Source organism: Macrosteles quadrilineatus, unplaced genomic scaffold (assembly GCF_028750875.1).
Source record: "Macrosteles quadrilineatus isolate MER2022 unplaced genomic scaffold, UCM_ALF_1.0 Scaffold_5__1_contigs__length_97177068, whole genome shotgun sequence".
Lineage (NCBI taxonomy): Eukaryota > Metazoa > Arthropoda > Insecta > Hemiptera > Cicadellidae > Macrosteles > Macrosteles quadrilineatus.
Genome location: NW_026542598.1, coordinates 50,821,802 through 50,845,474, shown reverse-complemented (window position 1 = coordinate 50,845,474; position 23,673 = coordinate 50,821,802). Strand labels below are relative to the sequence as shown.

Here is a 23,673-nt window from a genome sequence, read left to right as displayed (position 1 = left end):
CCTAGGGAAAAAGTAGTACAATCAAAGTGTTATCAATAGCTTGCAAAATTAGCCAAAATATGTCCTTAACGTTGTTGAAATACAGCCGTAATGTATTATTTTATCATTATTTCAATTTTATAATGTCAAAGGCCTGAAATCCCTAGAAAATCTCAAAAATTCTTCAATTTCGCTGATTATCCCTAGTTATCCCTCAATCCCTTTTCAATCCCTCGAAGACCCTAAATATCCCTAGAAAGGGATTTTTATCCCTCAAATGGAAACACTGTAGACTGAGACTGAAGAAAGAAGAAAAGACAAACTGAAAACTGAACTGAAAACGAAACTGACTGACAGCGACAGCAGTGTGTAGAATAGATGAAGAGAAGAAGACAAAGTTGAGTTGAAGTTAAGATACCAGTACAACAGCTGTAAGTATACTGTTGATACTGTATACTGTGTTGATTGTGTTTATATTACTAGCACTGACTATAATCATATATTAATTAATTATACTACTCCCATCAATTAATTATCAATCAAGGTTGACCTTAGACACCCGGTATTCGTGGGAACAACGTAGACGATCTGACCCGAATGGAGGAGGAAGGTCTACATGAGTTTTTACAATGACGAAGCTCGCAGAAACTGGAAAGGAACGAAAAAACGACTTTCCAGGGTCGAGTTGCGAAGACGGAGGATAGCGGATGCTTTAGCCAAAGGCAAAAAGGTGCCATCCACAAGTGAGAGGAGGCTGGTGGTGTGGGCTGCCAAGCGCCCTAACCCTGCTCCCTACAAAGCCAGTTCCTCTGGGAACCAGAATGCTGGGAAAATGCAGGGCGAGGGTGGCACTCCCAAAGCTGACTCTAATAAGGCTCAAGGAAAAAAGGTGGAAACAGGGGGCGAGACCATGAGTACCCAGACCATGTACCTGACACATGAGGATGTCTGGGGTGAGAAAAGAATACGAAGACGGAAGAGGGAGAGGGCTAGGGTGTTTCACAGAGAGCACCAGAACCCACCTATTCGGAGACACTGTCTGTGGAGATGATGGCTATCGCCAAATCTGAACACCCGGACAGGATGCGGACGGAGGCTAAAACCAATCAAATCAAGGAGGAGCTGTCCAGGTGGGTCACTCCTGGCATAGACGTCAGGATAAGCAGCTGCCATCTTGAAGGCGGAGCCTTGGTAGTTGGCTGTGCTAACGCAGCCACAAAGGATTGGCTGGTCAAGCAAGTTCAGGAGCTGAGTCCCGTCAGGGAAATCTCACTACAGCTTGCCCCAGCCAGAGATCTTGAGAAAGCTGTGAAGGTATATTTATGTGCCTAGCCCTACAATGTCTGCGGATAAGATCCCTTGGCCTATTGACGGGAGATCAAAGGGAAGAACAGGTTACCATAGTCAACAGGTTCTCACGGTTTACTATAATGACCTGGGATTTGAGGGAGAATGAGGACCTGTAAATGAGGGTGCACAATAATAAGCTGTTCTAGCTGCAATGCAATCCCATGGTCACTTGCAAGCCTGGCCCTCTGATAAAAAAAACCGTGGGCTTCGGGGGTCCTCGGGAAGATTTGGAATTTTCAAAGCCGTTTGGTGATTTATCCTCCTTAAAGCCTTTTGGTGACGTTCTAAAGCCATTTTTAAAGTCTAGAACTGTGTGCAAAACCTCCCATTTTATGATCTACTAACTACTTACTTGGGGAATTATTTACTCCACGTCGTTCCCAACATGCTGATCAACACAAAATGACGATCAAGTAATGGTATGTTTTCAACACGATACAACCATCAATTATTTCAAATTTTACAACAGGTTAGAAAGTATAGAACGCGTTGTTTAAACGCAGTGATGTACCACGTGTTTTGTTGATAATAGCCAACTGCTTTATTAGTTAAAAACTGCTTACTAAATCGTTTGTTTAGCTCTCATTTACATAAGATCAATATAAAATCTTTGCTATTAAACACATGTGGTTATATGTGGTCGAAATTGGCACACTCAAACGTTTCCACACGAAACAAGCATTAAAAATAGACCGTTTAAATTTCACAACAGGATAGGAATACCGTTCACTTGCACTAGCTGTTTAAAGTAAATAATAAGACCGCATGTAATAGCCTATTTAGATCAAAAATATCGATTTGAGAGTACCTCGGTGGGGCACACGGAAGATTTCTAAGGTGCCGTTTGACGTCACTAACTGCTGACGTCACTAACTGCTGCGTCTGAAGAAACAGACAATTTTATAATTTTCTATTATTAAATTAAACTCTTATAACCTAACCAAACGTGCTGATAATGGAAAAATCGAATAAAGGTTTACTAATCTAAAAAATAGTTTTGTTCATAAAATAAAATTATAATTGTCTAAAATTCAATTTTATAATCTTTTAATTATAAAATAAAACTGTCATAACCTAACCAAACCAACCAAACTTGCTGATATGAAAAAGGTGTTGATAAAAAGTTAGTGCCGCCGGCGGGTTTCGAACCCGGGCCAATCGGTCACCAGACCGCATCGCTATCCACTACACCACCGAGGCCGATGGCTCAAAACTGTATCGTTGCGGTATTGGTGTTCCCTCAAAGTGACGTCAGCAGTTAGTGACGTCAATCGGCACCTGAGAAATCTTCCGTGTGCCGTTTCGGAGAGTACCTACGTTACAGAAAGTAAATAAACAACCCTTAAAACATATATTTACGCTTATGAGGCGGCCGTGGTTACTCACAAGACGGTAAATATATATATAAGTTGGTAAGTGGTGATCGATTTCGATTGGACACTTCAATCATCATGTCCAATCAAAATCGATCACCACTTACCATCTTTTATGTATATTTACCGTCTAGTGAGTAACAGTAAGCCAAAATATACAGAGGGTTAGTAAAACGTCTGGAGACCCGCTGTTAATTTTTTAACGGCCCACTAGAAAACCTAAACTCGGCACACCTTTATGGCATGTTATGAAGTACTTTTTGGGCATAACCGCCACTTGGTGTACATCCCCAAAGTGGGGGATTTTGGGGGAAACTAAAAATTTTCAAAAGGTAAGACCCATCGAGTGACCCGTTATTTTGAAGGTCGTGATAAAAGAAAACTAACAACGCAAACTAGAAGTCTCTATCTCAATTCAGTAAAAAATGGCAGCTGATTGAAATCTTTAGATATCAGAATTAACTTGCAATTTTATATTCAGTTGGCTGCCATATTCTACTGTGTTAAGGTAGAGACCTCTAGTTTGCGTTGTTAATTTTATTTTATCACAACCTTCAAAAGGAGGGGTCACTCGATGGGGCTTAACATTTAAAACTTTTGAGTTGCCCCCAAAATCCCGCATTTTGGGTTTGGGAAACAAGTAGCAATTAGGCTCAAAAAATACTTCATAACATGCTATAAAGGTGTGTAGAGTTTAGTTTTCCTAGTGTGAGCTGCTACAAAATTTACAGGGGGTCTTCAGACTTGGGAAGCTGTAAGTTAAATTTAACTTCTGAGAATTTCAATTGGCTGCCATTTTTTACTGGATTGAGATAGAGACCTCTATTTTGCGTTGTTGAGTGTCTTTTACTAGGACTTTCAAAATGCGGGGTCTTACCATTTGAAATTTTTGAGTTTCCCCCAAAATCCTCCATTTTGGGGATGTACACCAAGTGTTGGTTATGCCCCAAAAGTACTTCGTAGCATGCCATAAAGGTGTGCCGAGTTTAGATTTTCTAGTTAAAAAAGGCCGTTAAAAAATTAACAGGGGGTCTCCAGACTTTTTACTAACCCTGTATGTTTTAAGTGTTATAAGACGTTTCTTTTATTTACTTTCCTGAACATTGACTTTATTGGCTAGACATAACTCTCTAATGTCATTCTAACATGCGTCAAACTAATTAACATTTTTAAATTACTTTAGGAACTTGGAAGCATTTATCATCCAAGACTTTTGTTTACACTAAAAGCTATATAACATTGAGGATTCGCAAACTTTCCCAATATCCTTCACCTTTCCTTTCATCTTTATTCTACATCAGCTGTGATGTTGTATTGGTAGTCAACAAAATGTTTATACTTCGTCTGCTAGCCTTTTGTCTTGTTGTTTCACTTTCAATGTTGTTGGTGTTTTGATTTTGTACTGGGACCAGTGTTCTCAGACGTACGATAATTATCGTTTTGTACGATAATTTAGCCTCCCGTACGATGTACGATACGTCACCGTACGATAATGCTATTTGTACGATAATTTGGGCAATTGAATAGTACTCTTTTACAAAATTGGTTTGGGAGGTTATACCCAAAAATTTGGAAACATTTTTGCTGTTTTAAATCAAAACTCAGTATTTATTAGAGATGGGATATAAAAATCAATAAATAAAAAATCAATCTTATGAAAACTATAAGTTAACTGTTAGTATGAATAAAATTAAAACGAAACCATTTCCATGAAATGTGCTTCTAAACTGCTTGAATGCTTCTGCTTCGCTTCTTCTGCTTCTCCTGCACCACGAGAAAGTCTGTTACCATAAGAACAGACCTTCCGTACATAATCTCGCCCATTTGGCGAATTATTGGTGTAGTAGTGCACGCCATCGATCTCTATTTTAGAGATCGATGGTGCAGGTGCACGGGTGCACGCACGGCCGCCTTTAACTCCAGGCCTCGGCCTTCAAAGTGGCAACATCACAAGAGGTGTTGTAACAGCTGTTTTGTTTGGAAGTGAAGCAGCTAATGGTATTTGTGTATTAACGAAATATTGGTTACTGGACTATGACAATATTGACTCCGCTTAAAATGTACATAATAGATTTTTAATTCATATTGTTTCGGTTTTCAATTCTGTATGTCTTTTTTTCAATATTTTAATAAATTTATGTGTAAAAATTTAAATTGAAATCAATAAAGTGTGAATTAATGAGCTGATATCACCTGTCTGCCATGTTATCTTATGGGACGTCTGTCACTGAACAACATACCACTTGTGGAGATGCCAATTCTACCAGGCCGCGGCCTGTAGTTAAAGGTGGCCATGAGTGCATGGTGGAAGGAAAATACTGGTGTAGTGTTTGTGTTGAGGTTGAGAAATATTCACATAATATCAGTTACCTACTATGATTACAACGTGCAAAACTAAAAATAATATGGTTTTATGGCGATTTTGAGATTTATAATAAAAAAATATATAAGTCTATTAGGTATTTCAATACTCAAGCCAGTTACGATTGTTATTTAAAATTGTACGATAATTTTTCGTGAAATACGATAATTTAGGACCGCGTGTACGATATTTGACTACGGCCAATCTGGGAACACTGACTGGGACACTTTGGAGGCTGTTTGTTGTGTTATGAAGTTGGAATATTGTGTACTTTATTGAAAGTGATTAATTAATTTAGGTGAAAATTGTCTTATGAGCTTAGTTAACAGAGGATTATAAATTTACCTGTATTAAGTATGCATGTGCTAATCACGTAGGTCTGATAAGCTTATAGGATACAGTTGAATCAAGTGGTTAACCTCTTAACCTTGAGATAGGCTATGCAATTTAGTTTGATATAAATGTTTGACAGAAAGTTAACAGTTCTCATTACGTGATGAGACTTCAGGTGTCCACGATCCTTATGGTTTTATTTTGCAAATCCAAACTTTTTAGGTATTTACTTTTATCCCCTTTAGTTTATCTAAATATAAAATCATGTTGAAACTCAGCAGTAATCTGAAAATATTTGTTATTAGACATTTTCATTCTATCAAAAAGCACAAAGTTCCTGTAACTAGACAGCTACACAATTTCGCACATCAAAAGTTATTAGGAAAATATCTTTTTTTGACTAACACCGTCAGCAGTGGTCTCTTGATGGCAGCTGGAGATGGTGTCCAACAACAAATTGAATTCTACAAGAAAGTCCACAAGAAGGAGACCTATGATTGGATAAGGACAAGTAAGTAGTTATTTTACTTGTTTTGGTACCTAGCTTATTACTTATTACTGTAACCAAATTTTAGTTCTATTCTACCAGTTATTTTAAGACTAGCCAACTTGTTAATTTTCTTTGTTGTAATAATACACATAATTGTTATAGTGAACATGACGATTGTTGGATTTGCTCTGGGTCCTGTGCAACACTTTTTCTACAAGTACATCGACTTCATTTTACCTAAACGCACTTTGAAATCAGTTATGAAGAAAATACTACTGGACCAAACTGTAGCTTCCCCCTCTGCGATCTGCATTTTCTTCTATGGACTTGGACTACTTGAAGACGGTGACTTTAAAGAGGCACACAAGGAAATGAAACAGAAGTTCCTCACAATTTACATGGTTGGTGATTGATACTCATGAATTAACTTTTAAAATTAATTTCCATTTTAGCTCCTGAGCTGTTATATTCAATATGATAAATAGGTTACATAACTTTTAAATCCGACAAACAGCTCAATGTTATTGAAGGTCGTTTACATGTTTGGGCTTGTATCGGCCATTGTCAAAACGTCGCAGTTGGATGGTGAAATCCTTGTCATTTTCTTCAAGAAGAACTGTTTATATTGGAATTAATACTAATTTGAAATAATAACTTCGCCAATAAAAATTAAAAATTCAGATATATTGGCGAAGTTATTATTTCAAATTAGTATCCTTGTCATTGTTTTCTACTAAAAGTACATACACAAACACACATAGGCTACACAGACGGGACGAAGACATTACAAAACGAATAACACTTTTAATAGGCCTATTATGTCAAATACACTGGCAGAACGCACACCGTTGTCAAGGTCAGGATGCAGGCAGACTGAACTCGTTATTAAAAGTGTTATTCGTTTCATAATGTCTTCGTCCTGTCCGTGTATGTGTGTTTGTGTATGTACTTTTAGTAGAAAACAATGACAAGGATTTCACCATCCAACTGCGACGTTTTGACAATGGCTGATACAAGCCAAAACATGAAAACGACCTTCAATAAAATTGAGCTGTTTGTCGGATTTACTAGTTATGTAACCAATTTATCATTAATTAACTTTTATCTTTTAACTAGGCCTATTAATTTTGTACATCAAACAAATGGCATTTTTGTTTAATCGAAAGGGGTAACTTAAAATATAATCGGATGAAACCTCAGCTAAACTATGCTACATGTTTATGTTTTGATTGTGCTCCAACACGTAAGTTAGGCCTAAACACTTTGCAATGTAGTTGCCAAATCAGAAACAAATTCACGTCATGAAATAGTGTCGTTTACTCTTATGTTCATTATTGTACGGTTTCAAAGAAGGCTAATTGAAGTTTGCTAAAAAAACGGCTTTTAATCAACAATAGCAATTGAAAACAGTGATATTGTAGAAGAATGTACCTAGGCATGTTTTGAATGCTAACTTATTGATTCTCGGTAGACCGGTTGAAACCATTTCTGACCTTTTTTAAAATTAGCTGGTCTAAATTAGAGTTTTATCCATAAAACCTTGGTGTACTTAGTTTTTTTCTATTTATTTTTGTTGAGAATGTTTTTATTTTGTTACAGATGGACTGGATCGTGTGGCCTCCTACCCAGTATCTCAACTTTGCCTACCTTCCTGCTAAGTACCGAGTCGTCTATGTCAATTTCATCACAATGCTCTACGATGTTTTTCTTTCTTACGTAAAATATGAGGTATGTACAAAATTAATTTCGTATATATAACTGATATTTAAAATTGTTTAGGGAAAATGCATGTCAATAATTTAGATTGGGCCAAATGTTCTTCGATATTGGGTCAGATCCAGTTTTGCCTGGCAGACATTTCGGCACTTACCCCTAATTTACAGTTTTTACCATTCGTTTACTCATAATTAGGCTACTAAGGTATAACCAATCAATGTATGTCTCCAGGCTAAATGAGAGGGGAATATTTAGCCAAAATAAGCCTTAACAAACAACTTATTGAAGGCCTAAGCGAATATCACAATGTTAAATTAGTTCTATTTACATTTTTAAATCTATATTGATCTTTGACGAGAAATAATTATGTATATAGAGCAATACACTGATCCTATAAACAGTATGTTAGGCTAGATTGCTTGTTTACTAACACTAACTGTACAATGTAGAACAAGGACTTCCACTACTCACAGTTCCTACGTCTTCCGAACTTGCCCCGCTGGAGGATTAGATACGCCACTAGTCCGTTAGTTCTGACGGAAGTCGCCTGTCAGGGTGCAACTCTGGTGCATGACCAACCTGTGAGTTCTAATGTACTAATGCTTCTATCAGCTGGGAGTCATGTTGTAGCAGTTTTGTCATCTGTCCTCTCATATTCAGTTTCAGATATCTCCTGGATGGTTGTGCGGGGTTTATGTTGTGTATTTACTGCTTTGATTGTCTTCGATTAACTGTAGAATTTTGTCCGTCAGAAAATCATGTTCTCAAGTGATGTTCCTTCTATGTACATTATTTATACTAATTATTTAGTAAATGTTAACCATTTATTTTTATGGTTTGGTATAACACAGTGTTATACCAAACCATATCATCTAAGTATTCATATCATCTAAACCACTTCAAATAGATCAGTTTTTTTTTAATTCATACATTAATTTTCTAGACCGATAAAGTTATACAAATATGTTTTTTTATGGTTTTGTCTGTTGGTGTTGGTGTTGTATTGTTTATTGGTTTACAGCGTGGACCTCACCAGCATTACGAAGATAACGGGGATTGAAGTTGAAATAGTTAAAGATCTGTTATTTGTTGATGTTTTGTCTTCACAAGTTGTGTTTCTGTTTATTTTATTACAATCTTTAAAACTATGTCTTTGCTTCTGTTTTGTATCTTAGGTATTGTTGTTTTTTTTATTTTTATATAGTGTCTAGGACAAAATACACCTACTAAAGTGTTACTTTAAACAACTTGTATTCAAGTTACTGTGGATAATGTTGTTACGAGAAGCTTGTTATTTCAGTTGTGATTTGATACGGGAATTTAATTTTCGAAATACAGTAGACCCCTCTTAACCAATCCTAATAATGAGACTGGGCCTAGGTTCGGATAACTCAAAAGGTCAGTTAAAACAGGCGATCCCTAAAAACTAAAAAAAACGAAGTGCTATTCATTTTTCATTATATAATCATTATCCAATATATTGCAATATATTGCAATTCAGTACAGAACTTATTTTTCAAATTAACAACATTTTTTGCAAACATTTTGCTACGAGACAGAATGTTTATTAATAGCCTTTCACTGGAGGCTTGAGTCACAAAAACAATCTTGACAAACTGGCAATATGCAATATTTTTGAGGATAAATACAAAATAACTTATTCTTAGTAACAGCCTGTAGAGTTTAGTCATTATCTATTAACCTGTAGGTTAATAGTCAATGTTTTAGCGTATTGTTCCCATCGCCGAGCGTGAGAGCGGAAATGCTGAGATTCTTAGAAAGCAGCGGTTAAACCAAACTGCTCTCAAAACAAGGTCTGTTAAAACAAACTGTAATATTTTCCAAACGAGGGCAGATAATCCGTATCGGTTAATGCAAGGTCGGTTAAGAAAGGGCTCTACTGTAACTCTACTTTGCTAATTGATATACTGCCACAGTACATCACTAATATGTTAAACATCATATGTTTCCCATTTTCATTCAACATCATTTGTTTCCTATATGTTAAACATCATAACATATTCCCATATGTTAAACATCATAACATATTCCCATATAGGCCTAGCTCAATTTTATTGTTTTTTTTTTTTGCTCATTTTCTATTCTTTCATCAACCTTCATTTGAACATTTAAGTTTGGGAAAGTAAAAATAACTAAAAGAATAGTATATTTCGTACCTAGGGCCAAAAACGAGGTTTTGCCGGCTCGAGATAGTTTTTAAGTTCGAGACGAAGTCAAGAACTTAAATCGATCGAAAGCTGCAAAACCATTTTTGGTCCGTGTACGAACACTATTTTTCACCACACCACTACGATGCACAATAATAATAATGAAAACTGATAGTCAACACAACTTTAAGGTTATGTGAAGAAGTAACTTAGGAATCATCAAAAATAATAATATAATAAAATAATAACAGTTGCTAGGCAACGGTGAAAATAAAACAATTCTATTTCAATGCTATGGATACTGTTTGAGTAATTAATATGCAAGCGGGCAGCTGATTTTGCGGCCCTAGGGATGTAAAAACCTGCTCGGTCCCCAAATGACGATGACAGCTGGCATGGCCAGCAATACGTAACTTTCAGCCTCTAATTAACGTTTGTAAAACAGCTAATAACATCATAGTGTGGTGAAAATGAATGTTACACTGGTTTACCAACCAAAAAAAATCATCAAGCTTGTTCATTAATTTCAACTAGGTATTTAAAAATTACATTTTAATAAAAAAAGAAGATTTTACTCATTAATTGTAGAAGCGAGAATTATACATAGTTTTTTTTTTTTTTTTGCTTTGTACATGGTTTCCTATTGTAACATTTCAATACAAAGACAGAACATTTGTAACCATAAAATAGCAATCATTAGTTAAATTACAAATTGTTAAATATAATAATCCCTTGATTCTAGTTTGTATTCCATTATCTATAAACTTTTAAACCTGTAAGCTCCTTTATTAGTTCAAGATAGAATGTTGAACTCATCACATCACGAAGATAAGTAACCAGATTATCATCATGATTAGCAAAGTGAGGTATTAGAACAAAAGATAAACAGTTGTGTTTGTGATCAGCTGATGTCACAGTGTAGAATGTATGTCAGTCGTTTGTTTGCTACTCAGCGACTCCGTGATAATCAGCTGTTGAATTTTCTGATTAAGGAACTACTTGACTACCTAGTGGCAAGTCATCGTCACTTTTATTCTTTTAATTGTTTGATTCCTACTATCTTAAACTCTCTCTGAATATCTTGTTGAAATTTATAATCGTTAATCAAATACTTGGCTATTATCCATCCACTCAAGTCCAAATTAATTTTGAAATTGTTGTTGATGACTCTAGACACTAAAAAAATAAACACTTTACCTACGATTGCTTTTAATGTAGCCGTTTCAGTTCAGTTCTTAGAATTTAAAAGTTTCTCATAACAGCATTGTTTGCATTGTGTTGTTGTGGTTGCATACCATGTTCATGACAGCTTAGTTTTACCCATAACACGGGTAACGGACCAAAGATGTTCAAAGATTGAGAGAGAAGAAGTAAAATTGTAATGATTTGAACTTCAACTAACCAGCTGTTCAGGCCAATTTAATTGTTGAGTGGTGCAATTAGTGTTTGTTTGGTATAGCGTCTCGGTTTCCGCACCCGCAGACTGATGAGAACCTCTTTAGAGAAGGAGTGGGGGGCGTGACGTCACTCTGCTCTTTGGGGAACACCATTACCGTAACGAGACAAAGTAATTCCATCGGGGTTCGTGGCGTTGTTGATAGCGTCTCGGACTCGTGATCTGGAGGTCCCCAGTTCGAATCCCGACGGCGACACTAACTTTTTGTCCAAGGTTATGCTTAGATTGCGAATACTTCTTAACTGTACATCTTTTGTTAGAATTTGAGGCATTTATAATTTTATTTTTTATAATAACAAATGTTAAAATTAATTTTATAGGCTAATTAAAAATTAATCATATGTAAGCCTTCATTAGATTTTAATTTTATATCTTTTTTATATTATCAGCAAGTTTGGTTGGTTCGGTTAGGTTATGACAGCTTAATTCTATACCGTAATTAAATATTTTAAAAATTATTTTATAATTAAAAATTAATTTTATAATTAAAAACTAATTTTATAATTAAAAATTAATTTTATAACTAAAAACTAATTTTATAATTAAAAACTAATTTTATAATTAAAAAATAATTTTATAATTAAAAATTAGTTTTATAATTAAAAATTAATTTTATAATTAAAAATTAAATATAAGTTAAACTTCATTCGATTTTTATTTTATCTCTTTTTTATATTATCAGCAAGTTTGGTTGGTTAGGTTAGGTTATGACAGTTTAATTTTATAATTAAATATTTTTAATTTTATAGTTAAAAAGTTAATTTTCAAACTAAAATATTATAAAATAAATTTAAAGATTTTCTTAAATCGACGTGAGGGGCTCTCCACAATCCCCCACTCTTTCGCAGAAAAGGTTCTCATCAGTTTGCGGGTGGGGAAACTGAGATGCTAGTTTTGTTTGGTACAATGTTTGTTGCATCACTGTCAGTGGCAATGAGAGGTTATAAACGAAAACATAACCTCTCTTAGAAGTTATGATTAGTGATTTTTAGGAAATTACTGGACGTTGTAGGCAAGGTAGTGTACACAACTCGCGTAAATAGTGTTAACTACAGAAGTTTTCTACTCCTGTCGTTAACACTACCTTTACTTAATCGTTGCCTAAACTACTATAACAATTTAATTGATTACATTTTCTCTCAATAAACAACCTTATTAAAATAATAAATGTAAATATAAAATTTGAATACACTTGAATGTAAATATACAAAATACTTTATTTAGGCTACTACATACTTAAAAATAATTTATTATGTTCCAATTTAAACTGTACACTCATGTTAAACAATTTTGAGTTAGTTCTCATGTGCTTATAATTTTTTTTTACTGTTTATTTAAAAACATTTTATGTGTTAAACATGCTGTATTCGTATTAAATTGTTTTGACTTAGTTGGTATTCATACAGAAATTTTTAACTATTATGTCAGGTAGGCCAACTGTTTAGTAAGTTGGAAAACTAGTATTATGACTAACTAACATAAAGAGACGGGAGCTCAAAATTATAATATACTAAGTTGAGTGTTAATTTCATAAAACATTACTTTAAAATGAAAGCTAAATTTATTTTTTTTATTAAAAATAAATAAACCTTTTTACTCTGAATACCACAGTAAGGGTTTGAAATGGAATGAGTATAGGGATAAGGCCTATCTTCTTTTTTCAAGTAAAATTAATCAATTGAAAAAAAAAATCTACTTACATAGTTACTAGAAGGTATCTAATGTATGGTATTTTATACGGAATATGTTTCAAGCTATGACAGCTCATAACATATCTGCATTCAACAATTTTAAATAAATCCCATTCATCGATGTTTGTTGAATATTTAAAGTTAACATTTTGGCTTTTGTAATTGCCAGTATTTCAAGCATTGCGGTACACACGTGTTTTATAAATATTCAACAAACAAAACAGGTACACCATGAAACAATTTATAAATAAAAATACTTTTTAAAAATGCCACGTTTTTAAACGCACTTAAAAGTAGAAAATAATTTATAATTATGTTGAGAGAATAAATACTTGAAAGATTTAAAACAAAAAACGTGGGGCGCATGCTAATTTACAATTAAATATGTTAAGTCTATTTTATATGGCCTGTTAATACATAACCAAAACCTTATTATCTGTAATCAGATGTTTTATCTTTACTTTGAAATGCTTGTTTTATACTTTTAGAATATCTCAAGAGCAGAACCTGTACCTCTTAACATCCGTTCTTCGGGCTGTCAAATTTAAGTTTTTACAGCTGACTTAAATTAATTGATGTATTTACATTATTTCAAAATGTAAACGTGGAAACTTTGGAAGCCCATGGGGCGTAGCCCAAGGGAAATATGAAAATTATATGATATAATATTGCATTGTCATCCATTTGTGAGCTATGTTTCAAGTTTCAAGTCTCTGGCTCAACGACAACTTCGTTTGAAATTGATATCAACATTTGTAAGAAAGCGAGCTAATAAAAACAAGCCCATGGGCGCGTAGCCCAAGGGAAATATGAAAATTAAATTATATAATATTGCATTGTCGTTCACTTGTGAGCTATGTTTAGAGTTTCAAGTCTCTATATCAACGGGAAGTTAGTATAAGATTGATTGCAAAATTTGTACCAGACAAGAAAGCGAGCTAATAAAAACGTTTTAATAACCCACGTTTTACAACTTACTACATAAGTAGATTTTTATCTTAATTTGTTAAAAAGGGTGTCACGGTTGTTCAATGTGAAAATGTATTAAATAAAAAAGTAAATACACTTTTGTGGATCAGAACTATCAGGCTTAAACACATTTTTTTATAAAATTGATATGATTAGAATATGTTTCTGTTTCAGGAGCCGGTTGTATCGTGAGTCTCAGACATCTTTGCAACCACGTCTTTCATTATTTATCTATAAATCAACTTTAGCTTTATAGACAATTGACTATTTTAATTGTCCTATTTTCGATTACTCATATCAGCTTTTTAGATTAGATTTATTTTGTTTTGACTGTTATTTTAGATCTTTAAAATTAGTTAAATAGGAAAATAGTTGTTAAAACGCCTACTAAGTAGTGCCAAGCGAACAAATTCGATAACAGATGCCTTGCTACAATGGTGCTGTTGGTAGCACTTAAATCTGGATATTGTCTTTCTCTAGTGTTATTTATGTATGTTATTTATTATGTATTTTGAGTAACTATTTTACTCTACCTTCATATGGTCTGACAAAGGAATGTTTGTGCAATATAATTTAGATTTTCTTGTTTTATGTTTTAAGTGCTTTATAATTCCATTGCATACTGTTTCAACAAATACCCGTTAAACCAATATATACAACACAGTTTCTCTCTAAAGCAGTCGCTCAAATGTAGTGTTGTATAAAAATATATTCTTAAGAGAGGCAAAAAAATCACATTCATTCAACTATATAACAAAATGCTGTGTCCTAATAGAACAATTGTAAACAAGCCAGCCCATAAAAAAGATAAGTATTAAAAATTTAGTAAATTAATAAACTTCAGCTAAAAACATGTACAGTATAAACTTATTATTATAAGTTTATGTATATTTGAAGTTCTGGATTTAACTTGTGGTTAATCTAATATAGGCTACTTTCTTTACTTTTGGTTGAACAGTATTGAGAATAAAATATGACTTGTTCGATCTGTTTCATAAATTACATTGTAAATTTTTTTTATATGCCAAGATTTTTAAAGCTGGGCGTATGCTGGGACGCACGTGACACAATGCACACAATCCAAGTTTCATTTTTGTTTTGCAGCACATGAATGTTTGACCAGCGTATTTTGGGGCGCAGCACACACACTATGCAATCGCCAAGATTGACGATACAGTACTGTAGTAGCAACTCCTCTGAGTCTAATATGGGAATTTAATGTTCTCCCTATTTTAGTGACATCTTGTCAAACATATTTTTTTGTGAAATGCTAACAGCTAATTGTCATTAAATAATCTTATCAAATTTAATGAAAATATATACAAAAACTAACCAACTACAACAGTTTAGTATTTTTTTATTTTTGTAAGAATGGATAGTTTTAAATTTTGAGTGATGTGAGTTTTAAATGTGAGTTTTTTTTTTCGTAGTCCGTAGTTATTAAGCTTACTATACGGTAATGCAGCAATAGTGTGTGCCAGACACATAGACGTGTGCGACTGAGCTTACGCGACGCTGTAAGGAAACATGGTGGCACAGTTTTCTGCCATGTTTTGGGTTGTGTGTGTTGCGCTGCGTGTGTCTCAGCATAAGCCCGGCCTAACATCATGTTTAAAATATTTACAAACTTAATAAATATTGTTATGTCGCTATGGCATGTTTCTGAATAGGTCATTAGATTTACATTATTTTATCATACATTACAATGACTGAACATAGTTATACATCAAACCACATACATTTTTTTAGCAATCTTCAAACATTTTATGAAGAAAAAAATAGATCATGCCCAACTAATTACTTCTCACATTTCTTACACTCATTTTTACAAACAATTGATAATTGAGTTTTTACCATTGACTATTAGATACTGAAGTCTATGACTATTAGATATTGTTGTATTAATAGTCAAAGGTTATTACTTCATAATGTAGTTGTTTTTCTAAACCACGTTAGCTAATCAATATATTGATTAAAGGTTATTACATCAAATATTGAGACCCCGGTAGGCTGTATACGCTCAACTTAAACTTATTTATTTTACTGAGGTGTTATAGTTACCAGATATCGATTTTGTGCATTCATAAATAAATTAGGACTTAAACATTTGTAATCAAAAAGCTTTACACAAAGTTTTTGTCTAATTTTAATTTTTTTTCACCTTTACATTATAACCTAAAAATATTTCTGATGTTTTTCTTTCAAATGTTATTAAATATCTTCTTTGTTTTTATTGGCGACAATATAGTATTAGTATTGTTGATTGTACTTGAGTTTAGTCTTGTGTTAGCTATTATACATTATGTTTCCAGTTTAAGGAATATCTGCTTAGAGTCTTTCATTTTATTTAAAGAATCAAACTTAGGTTTAATAAACCAATATTTATTAAGTATTTACTAGTTGTTTTTCATTCTTTAGCTGTATGTACCTTGAAATATAAAAGGTTTGCCTGATGCTGTTGTTTTTAGTTAACTTTGTTTTCATCAAGAATAAAAAATATACAATTAGGCTACTCATGAGTTATATAGATTTTTATTCTGTTACAGAATGGTAATTTTTTTTTCAATAATAAGTGAGATTTAAAATTAAATATCTAAGTTTTTACTATAAATAAGTGTCGATGCTTACAATGAAACTTGTGCTTTACAGGAAGTTAAAAATGTACCGGTATGTCTTTTATTATGAAAATACCATAATCTGGAATACCGTTTTTTACTGTTTTGATTGTATAATATTTCATTAATAAGGTGTATTTTATCTTGTTTTCACTACTACATACTAGGGTCTATAAATTCTTTGAGTTTTGTATTCATGCGGAATTAACTTGCTCTGAAAACTCATGTTTGTACTTCAGTAAACATATGTTTTGTAACATATGTTACATATTTAAAATTATTGAATAATGTTTCACTAATAGATTTTTGGTATTATTATTTTGTTATGTCTTAATTTATCCTGTGAAAATACTTTTCAGTTTAATGTTCAATTCTTGTTTGAAAATAATTTTTACCTAGATTGTAAATCAAATTTTAGAGTTAGTTACCAAATGACAGTATTTTCAAAAAGTGTATAATATTGGTTGTCAGTATTTGTTTTAGTTCCTGGAATAAAATTTCAGTTTTAAAAGTATAATGTTTGTTCGTTTTACCTACAATTTTGTATGTATTTCAAAACCAAAAGTTATTGAACTATGAACTCTGTTGATAATGGTTGGTTCATACAGTGTTGGGGAATATTTTCTAACAAAAGTAATGAACAAAAGACATGTTAAATAACTTGCTTTGTTGATTGTTTCTGGTTCTCTTTTCAGCAAAGAACTAATACCAAATACCCAATTTCTTCTTATACAAATTGCTCTCTTTAACAATGTACTTAACCAAACAAGTATACTAAGACTAAATCAAGATTCTTGTTCTAGAGCTTTGTTTAAAAAAAAACTTGTCTCAAAAATAAAAATAATAAACTCAATTAAATGAGCTATGCTGATCTGAGTAAATTTATTTGAAAGCAATGTTAAAATTGGGAATGGAACATACAAGCCACCATTTTATAATGTCCTACAATATTAAATGGGCCTGTAAAACCTGTAAATTCAAAATATATTTTTGCTATTTATCATAGACATATTTTAAAACATCAGTACACCAGTATACATTTAAAAAATCCACCTCGTACATGATTTCCCCGTTGATTGATCAAACTCAGTCGCAACCAAAGTTTGGTAACAAAACGACAATTTTAGCGAATTTCCCATATAGGGAATAAGCTATTACCGTAGTACTCATGGTAAGACCTGGACCCGGGACCAATTTACTTTTTCGTTTTGAGGTCCCTAGAGACCAAAAACACCATCCGTTAAAATTCATATATATATATATATATATATATATTTATATATATATATATATATTTATATATATTGTATTTGATATTGTTCACGTTTAGGGCTACTGTAATTAATATTAATAAATAATACACCATAGTACCCTTTTTTAAATTATTTTTAATGACTGATGCATTTCGACACTAAGGTCATGGTCACAGTCTTTTACAATGTTATTAAAAATTTACATTTAAATGTCAAAGCAAATGTAAACAAACATTGTCTGTGTTTTCATCGCAGCCATGGAGACCAATCAATATTTTCTTTTAAAATGTTCACCTCAGAACTATACACAGAATGCTCCAAATTCCAATGACTAAACAAGACTATGAAACCGAAAAATCAATCATAGAAAGCATAGCAAAAGCCAATGGCTATAACCCTAATTTAATAAACAAGAAAATCTACAAAATCAAAAAACAAAAACTCAAGAATGAAGAAGAAAAACAGAAAAAAGACTTTATATGTCTCCCATTCAGTACCTCGATCGATAAACCATTAAGAAAAACATTTGACAAGTCAAAATTCAAAATTAGTTATAGAACAAGAAATAACTCCTTCAGATTAATACAACAAATGTCCAACAATAATCGGCTACCAATCAATAAATATGAAAAACCAGGAATATACCAAATCAATTGCAAAGATTGTTCTAAATTTTATATCGGACAAACAGGGCGATCAATTTCTTGCCGATTCAAAGAACACATTCAATCAGTAAAATCCAACAACATGACAACTCAAAAATCAATGTACGCGGAACACATTTTATCACATAACCATAGTTATGGAAAAATTGAAGAAAGTGTCAAAATTTTAGAATATGAACAAAAAGGAGAAAGGATGAATGTAAAAGAAGAATTACACATATATCTAGCAACAAGAAAAAATGAAAGCAACATCCTTAACATAATGCAAACACAAAATTTAAACCCAATTTATGATAAAATCCAAGAATTAAGACAAAATGAATAAGTAAAACCATTGGTATAACAATATTCTTAATTACCTATATAATTTTCCAAGTCAAGATAGATTTAGTTAAAATTTAAACATGTGATTGTATTTATTTTCTTTGTTTACATATTAGATTTAATAACATTGTAAAAGACTGTGACCATGACCTTAGTGTCGAAATGCATCAGTCATTAAAAATAATTTAAAAAAGGGTACTATGGTGTATTATTTATTAATATTTATATATATATATATATGTGTCCGTTAGCACGATAACTCGAGCAAAAATGATCCGATTTTAATGAAATTTGGTATAAACTTGTAAACCTACATTTATTCGAACGAGTTCGCGAACCAGCATGATCGGACTATGGGAACGGGGGTTTATGGGGGGTTTTATGGGGTAAAAATAGATTTTTCCCATTTTCGACCCTAAAAACACAAAATTTCACAATTTCTTTCCAAACCATCTTGTAGAGCTTAAAAAAACAAATAATTTTGTATATTGAAGCGTTGTTGTGCGCCTAATGGTTACGGAGAAAATTCCAAAAAATTGTAAATTTAAAATTCCCATGTTATTCTTATGGGGAATAAATCAACTGTTGTAGTTTGCTTTTTAATGAACATATTTTGATGGAATTTGGAAAATACACTAATTGTTTTCTAAACTATTAACATTTTACAACAAAAAAACTTTTTTACCCTCCCTGTTGCAGCAAACCTAAGTACTCGTTAAACTAATTCTATTTAAATAGGGAATAAATGTGATATATTTTAGTGTAAATCCAATCAGGCAAATGGAAATTCGCTTAGTCTGCAGGTTTGCTGCGACAGGGGTATTTTTACAATGAAGTGGGTGTTAAATATTCATTTAATTCCCTTTAAAGTATAGTATCATCATTTTCCCTTAGGGGAAACAATGCTGTAATTTTACCAATTACTTGCTATTAACCTGAAATGTTTAACTGTTTGTCGCTGATGAATATCGTTTTGTTGACTAAGAGAAAAACAACAGCAAGGTTATAAAATATTCAGCATTCCATGCGAGCTGTGAGTTGAACATGGAGCGGAAACAGATCAGCATTGTATCAAACAAGAAGCTTTTGCATAGTTCCTTGGTAAGAAGACAGTAATAGTATAATTGTAAGTTTCTTATTTACGTTTTCACTGAGATATATAGCAGGGAAATACTAATTTACAATTTATCTATTATTGTTAGACTATTCTAGTTATACTACCTTTTCACTTGGGAAACCAAAATTAAAATCTCAAGCTACGTTTGATAAAAAACACAAGTATATAACGACTTAAGTATAAAATTAATCACTTTAAAACTGCTCTAAAAAATTTCTTAAATGTCTTTTAGCTTATTCAAGCAAAGTAAAGCACCAAAAAGTATTTAGTAAATCATTTAAGAGTCTTCAAGTTTTCACAAACTGTATATTGATTCTATTGATTTATATTCATTTGCTATGTTACAAACCTACCAGGGCTGACTAAATCTAGCAAACTTTACCTTTATGCAGACGATGTAAATCTTACAGTTACCACTAATTCTGAAGAGGAAATTTAAAAGACAGCTAATGCTAATCTAGATATACTTTCAAATTTTTTCCATAACAATCAGTTACTTTTGAATCCAGATAAAACAAATTCATAAATTTTGAGACCCGTCAGACAAGACTTTCAATTAATCCTTCACAAGAAATTAATCAGAAACCTATTGAAGAATTAGAAAATATTAGATTCTCAAGAATTGAAATTGACAAAAATTTAACTTGGAATTCTCACGCAAACAAAGTAATAAAAAAAACTGTATCTGGTCTATTTGTATTAACTTGATTAAAAAATCTTCTTGATCAAGTAACATTAAAATCAATATACTTTTCGTACATACCTACATTCTGTTATTTCTTTTGGAATATCTCTGTATGGCGCTACATCTATCAATAACTTAGAAACAATCCTAAAATTACAAAAACGAGCTATAAGAATTATTTTGGACCTTGACTCGAGAATTTCAAAAGAGCATTTTAGATCATTAAAAATAATGACAGTATATGGATTGTACATCTATGAAACAGTTCTATATGTTAAAAACAGATTTTCTCAATTGGCGTCAACTGGTGAACACCACCACTACAATACCAGAAACAAAACCAACATTTCTCTAAACCGCCACAGATTAGAACTTTACAGTAAAAAACCAAGTTATACCGGCTCCAAATTTTACAACAAAATTCCAAATGAAATTAAATCGGCAAAAAGCATGGTGGGATTTAAGAGGGGTCTTAAAACATTTCTCATCAACAAGGTATTGTATTCCCTTGATGAACTTTAACATTTTAGAAGGAGCGTTAATTTATAATTTGTATAAGCTTATGTTAGATTTTAAGAATTTTGTATTCATAGAATGTAAGAACGTTGTAATATAAAAACATTTAAGAGAATGGTACTATTCATGTACTTTGTGCTTTAATGAATAAAGAATATTGAATTGAATTGAATTGAACCCGTCAGTCTCACATCAAGTCCGAGACACTAACCACTAGGCTAGTAATACTCTCCAAATTAGTGTAACATTACTAGAGGGTCTAAGATTTTTTTTTTTTTCTGTGGTATTTAAAGTGGTTTCTTATTTGTGACCAAAGAATTCTGATACCACAGAGACCAGCTTGGGCAACAGATAATGAAAAGAAGAGTAAGAAGGAGAAGCCAAAGTTCATGCTGTCCACATGGCGGTTACTGCTGCAACATCTTGCTTACTGCTGTAGCGCAACTTCACTGCACTGCTTTAAATATCTGAGTGACCACAAATGTTCTTGGAAGGAAAGGTAAGTTAAGTCTTCATTTGCTTGACTCATTTCAAATTATATAAGATTTAAATGGACCTGACACACCGAAATGTGTATTTTTAGTTGAAGTGTTAAATGAATGTAATGATATCTTATTGACTAAGATCTGTTGGTCCTTTATCCAGAATTGCTTTAACCAGGGCAGCTAGATTCAGAATTTTGAAGTATCAAAAAGCTACTAACATATCTCAGGCAGGATCATAACAGCAGTAACCTTCTGATTACCGGTACTAGATAAACCATCTTCCTAGTTTGGTGTCTGGACTTAATCTTGTCTGCACATGGGATAATGTTCCTCAAATTTTATTTAAAATTTCACGTCATATTTGTATTTTTCTCTTTTGTGAGGTTTGAAAATGCAGGTAGGCCTATAATGATCTAAAACTAGTGATCTAATTATTAATAGATAGTGGATTGATAATGACAAAAGTTATGTAACCTATATTCAAATGATTATACTAATTGTGTGGTTGTGGTTGCTTTTTGTTGAGCTAAAACACTTTAGTCCTTGTGGAGAAGGGAATAGGACGGATAATAAACGATGAAGGAGTAGTGTGAATATACCCCTTCTGAGGGAATATTAATTCCAGCCATCTCTTAAGATAGGTTTTTGCTCCGGTACCTCAAATTCTAGAATAAAAGCACTGTATGTTAATTGATTTTAAAGAATTCAATCTACAGATTTTATTTATTTTTTATTTTCTACTCTCAGGTTGTTGTGGGTGTGTGTGCTGTCAGCTGCAGTGTTCGCCACATGTCGCATGATCTCTGACCAGTTCCACCACTACTACAACAACCCCATCGTCTACAGCACATTGGCCACTCGTAAGCTCATCAGAGACATCCCCTTCCCAGCTGTCACTATCTGCAGCCACAACCAGATCCCTCCCTCCGCCTTCAACTACTCGGAAACCGTACTCAAGCCCAAGGATACACTCACAGAGAAGGAGTTTGTATTACCTTTACATTACATTTTTTACTCGTAAAACTCAGTTGCGTAGCTGCAGTGCCAATGGGCATCTAGCTTTTAAATAGTAAATTTTGTAGCAGGTAAATTTTATTTTCTTAAAAACTAAAACACATTTTTTAAACTTTTTAAGCTTACAGATTCCTTTTATGCTGATAAAACATGATTCTTCAAATGATTTAGCAAATTTTTTGAATTTATATCATCATAATCTACAGTTCATGCAGATAAAAATGGTATCTATATCACTAATTTAGGATGAAATGTATTTATCTGCGAGGCATGTAAATCAGTTTGTTTCGGGGGCCTCATTATAGCTGCCTCCAAACAAACAGAAACTAATAACAGTGTTGCCACTTCGAACGCCGCGGCCTGGAGATAAAGGTGGCCTTTTCCATCCATAAGCCTAATTCTATATTTATTTTTTAAAGACTCCAAAGTGCAAGGTCCCCTCCAACTCAAATTACTTGTTGTGTATCCAACCATATTTTTGCAAAACTACTGAATTGGTGGAAGTTTTCTCATTTTAAGCATTCACACATTGTGCATAAAAGGCCACCGACTACAATCCATAATTCACGGCATAATCGTGATCATATTCAACGATCACGGCGATGTTGTAATCATCTCCAGCGTACGCTACAACACCATGACCATCTCATGTGATTATTGAGACATTGTGATCATTTTTATATATCAATTTGTTGAAACAAGAATGGGCCAGATTGACTTGTTGCCAATTCTGATGATATGTGATGTGGAAAGCGAATAGGGACCTCTTGTCGGGAATTTTCGATTTTGAGTTTTATATATATTTGAATACCTTATTAAATCCCGAATCTATTGGTGCAAGTCCCACGCATGTATGATTTTTTTTTGTTAAAGTTATAGTACTTTGAAATTTTGTTATGGAAAAGGGTCATTTTGAAAAAAACTGTTTTGAAAATTTCAAATACGCATAAAAACGGTGTTTTTTGTATTTAAGAAACGATTTTGGTATCAAAAGAAAGCTTATAATGTCCTCTTTGGAAGCAATACAAATGTTTGTCTTAACTCATGGTAGTTTCATTTAAATAATTGTTTTATTGAAGCATCTCGTAAAAATCGCATTTCAGAAAAGGGAC

General features: G+C 32.8%; 1 protein-coding gene across 4 annotated transcripts; it reads left to right on the top strand.

Annotated features, from left to right (window-relative positions):
- The first annotated feature begins 5,296 nt into the window (after positions 1-5,296).
- Positions 5,297-17,019, top strand: LOC128995205 (mpv17-like protein 2). Of its 4 annotated transcripts, XR_008490959.1 has the most exons (6): positions 5,297-5,908; positions 6,050-6,288; positions 7,487-7,615; positions 8,053-8,184; positions 14,062-15,801; positions 15,866-17,019. XR_008490959.1 is itself a non-coding variant. In XM_054420138.1 (5 exons), exons 1-5 carry the CDS (start codon positions 5,662-5,664, stop codon positions 14,077-14,079), a joined length of 765 nt encoding a protein of 254 aa, XP_054276113.1. In that variant the 5' UTR covers positions 5,297-5,661; the 3' UTR covers positions 14,080-17,019. The 4 variants fall into 4 exon arrangements, 3 of the variants coding, with proteins under 3 accessions (XP_054276113.1, XP_054276115.1, XP_054276114.1); XM_054420138.1 differs by having other exon boundaries at positions 14,062-17,019; XM_054420140.1 differs by lacking the exon at positions 8,053-8,184 and having other exon boundaries at positions 14,062-17,019.
- Positions 17,020-23,673: the final 6,654 nt, after the last annotated feature.

What these genes read in the sequence shown, in the direction of transcription:
- LOC128995205 (XM_054420138.1), top strand. Translation starts at nt 5,662, where the DNA reads ATGTTGAAACTCAGCAGTAATCTGAAAATATTTGTTATTAGACATTTT. An exon ending in CTATGATTGGATAAGGACAA is followed by an intron (nt 5,909 to 6,049) that starts GTAAGTAGTTAT and finishes TAATTGTTATAG; the next exon opens with TGAACATGACGATTGTTGGA. An exon ending in AGTTCCTCACAATTTACATG is followed by an intron (nt 6,289 to 7,486) that starts GTTGGTGATTGA and finishes ATTTTGTTACAG; the next exon opens with ATGGACTGGATCGTGTGGCC.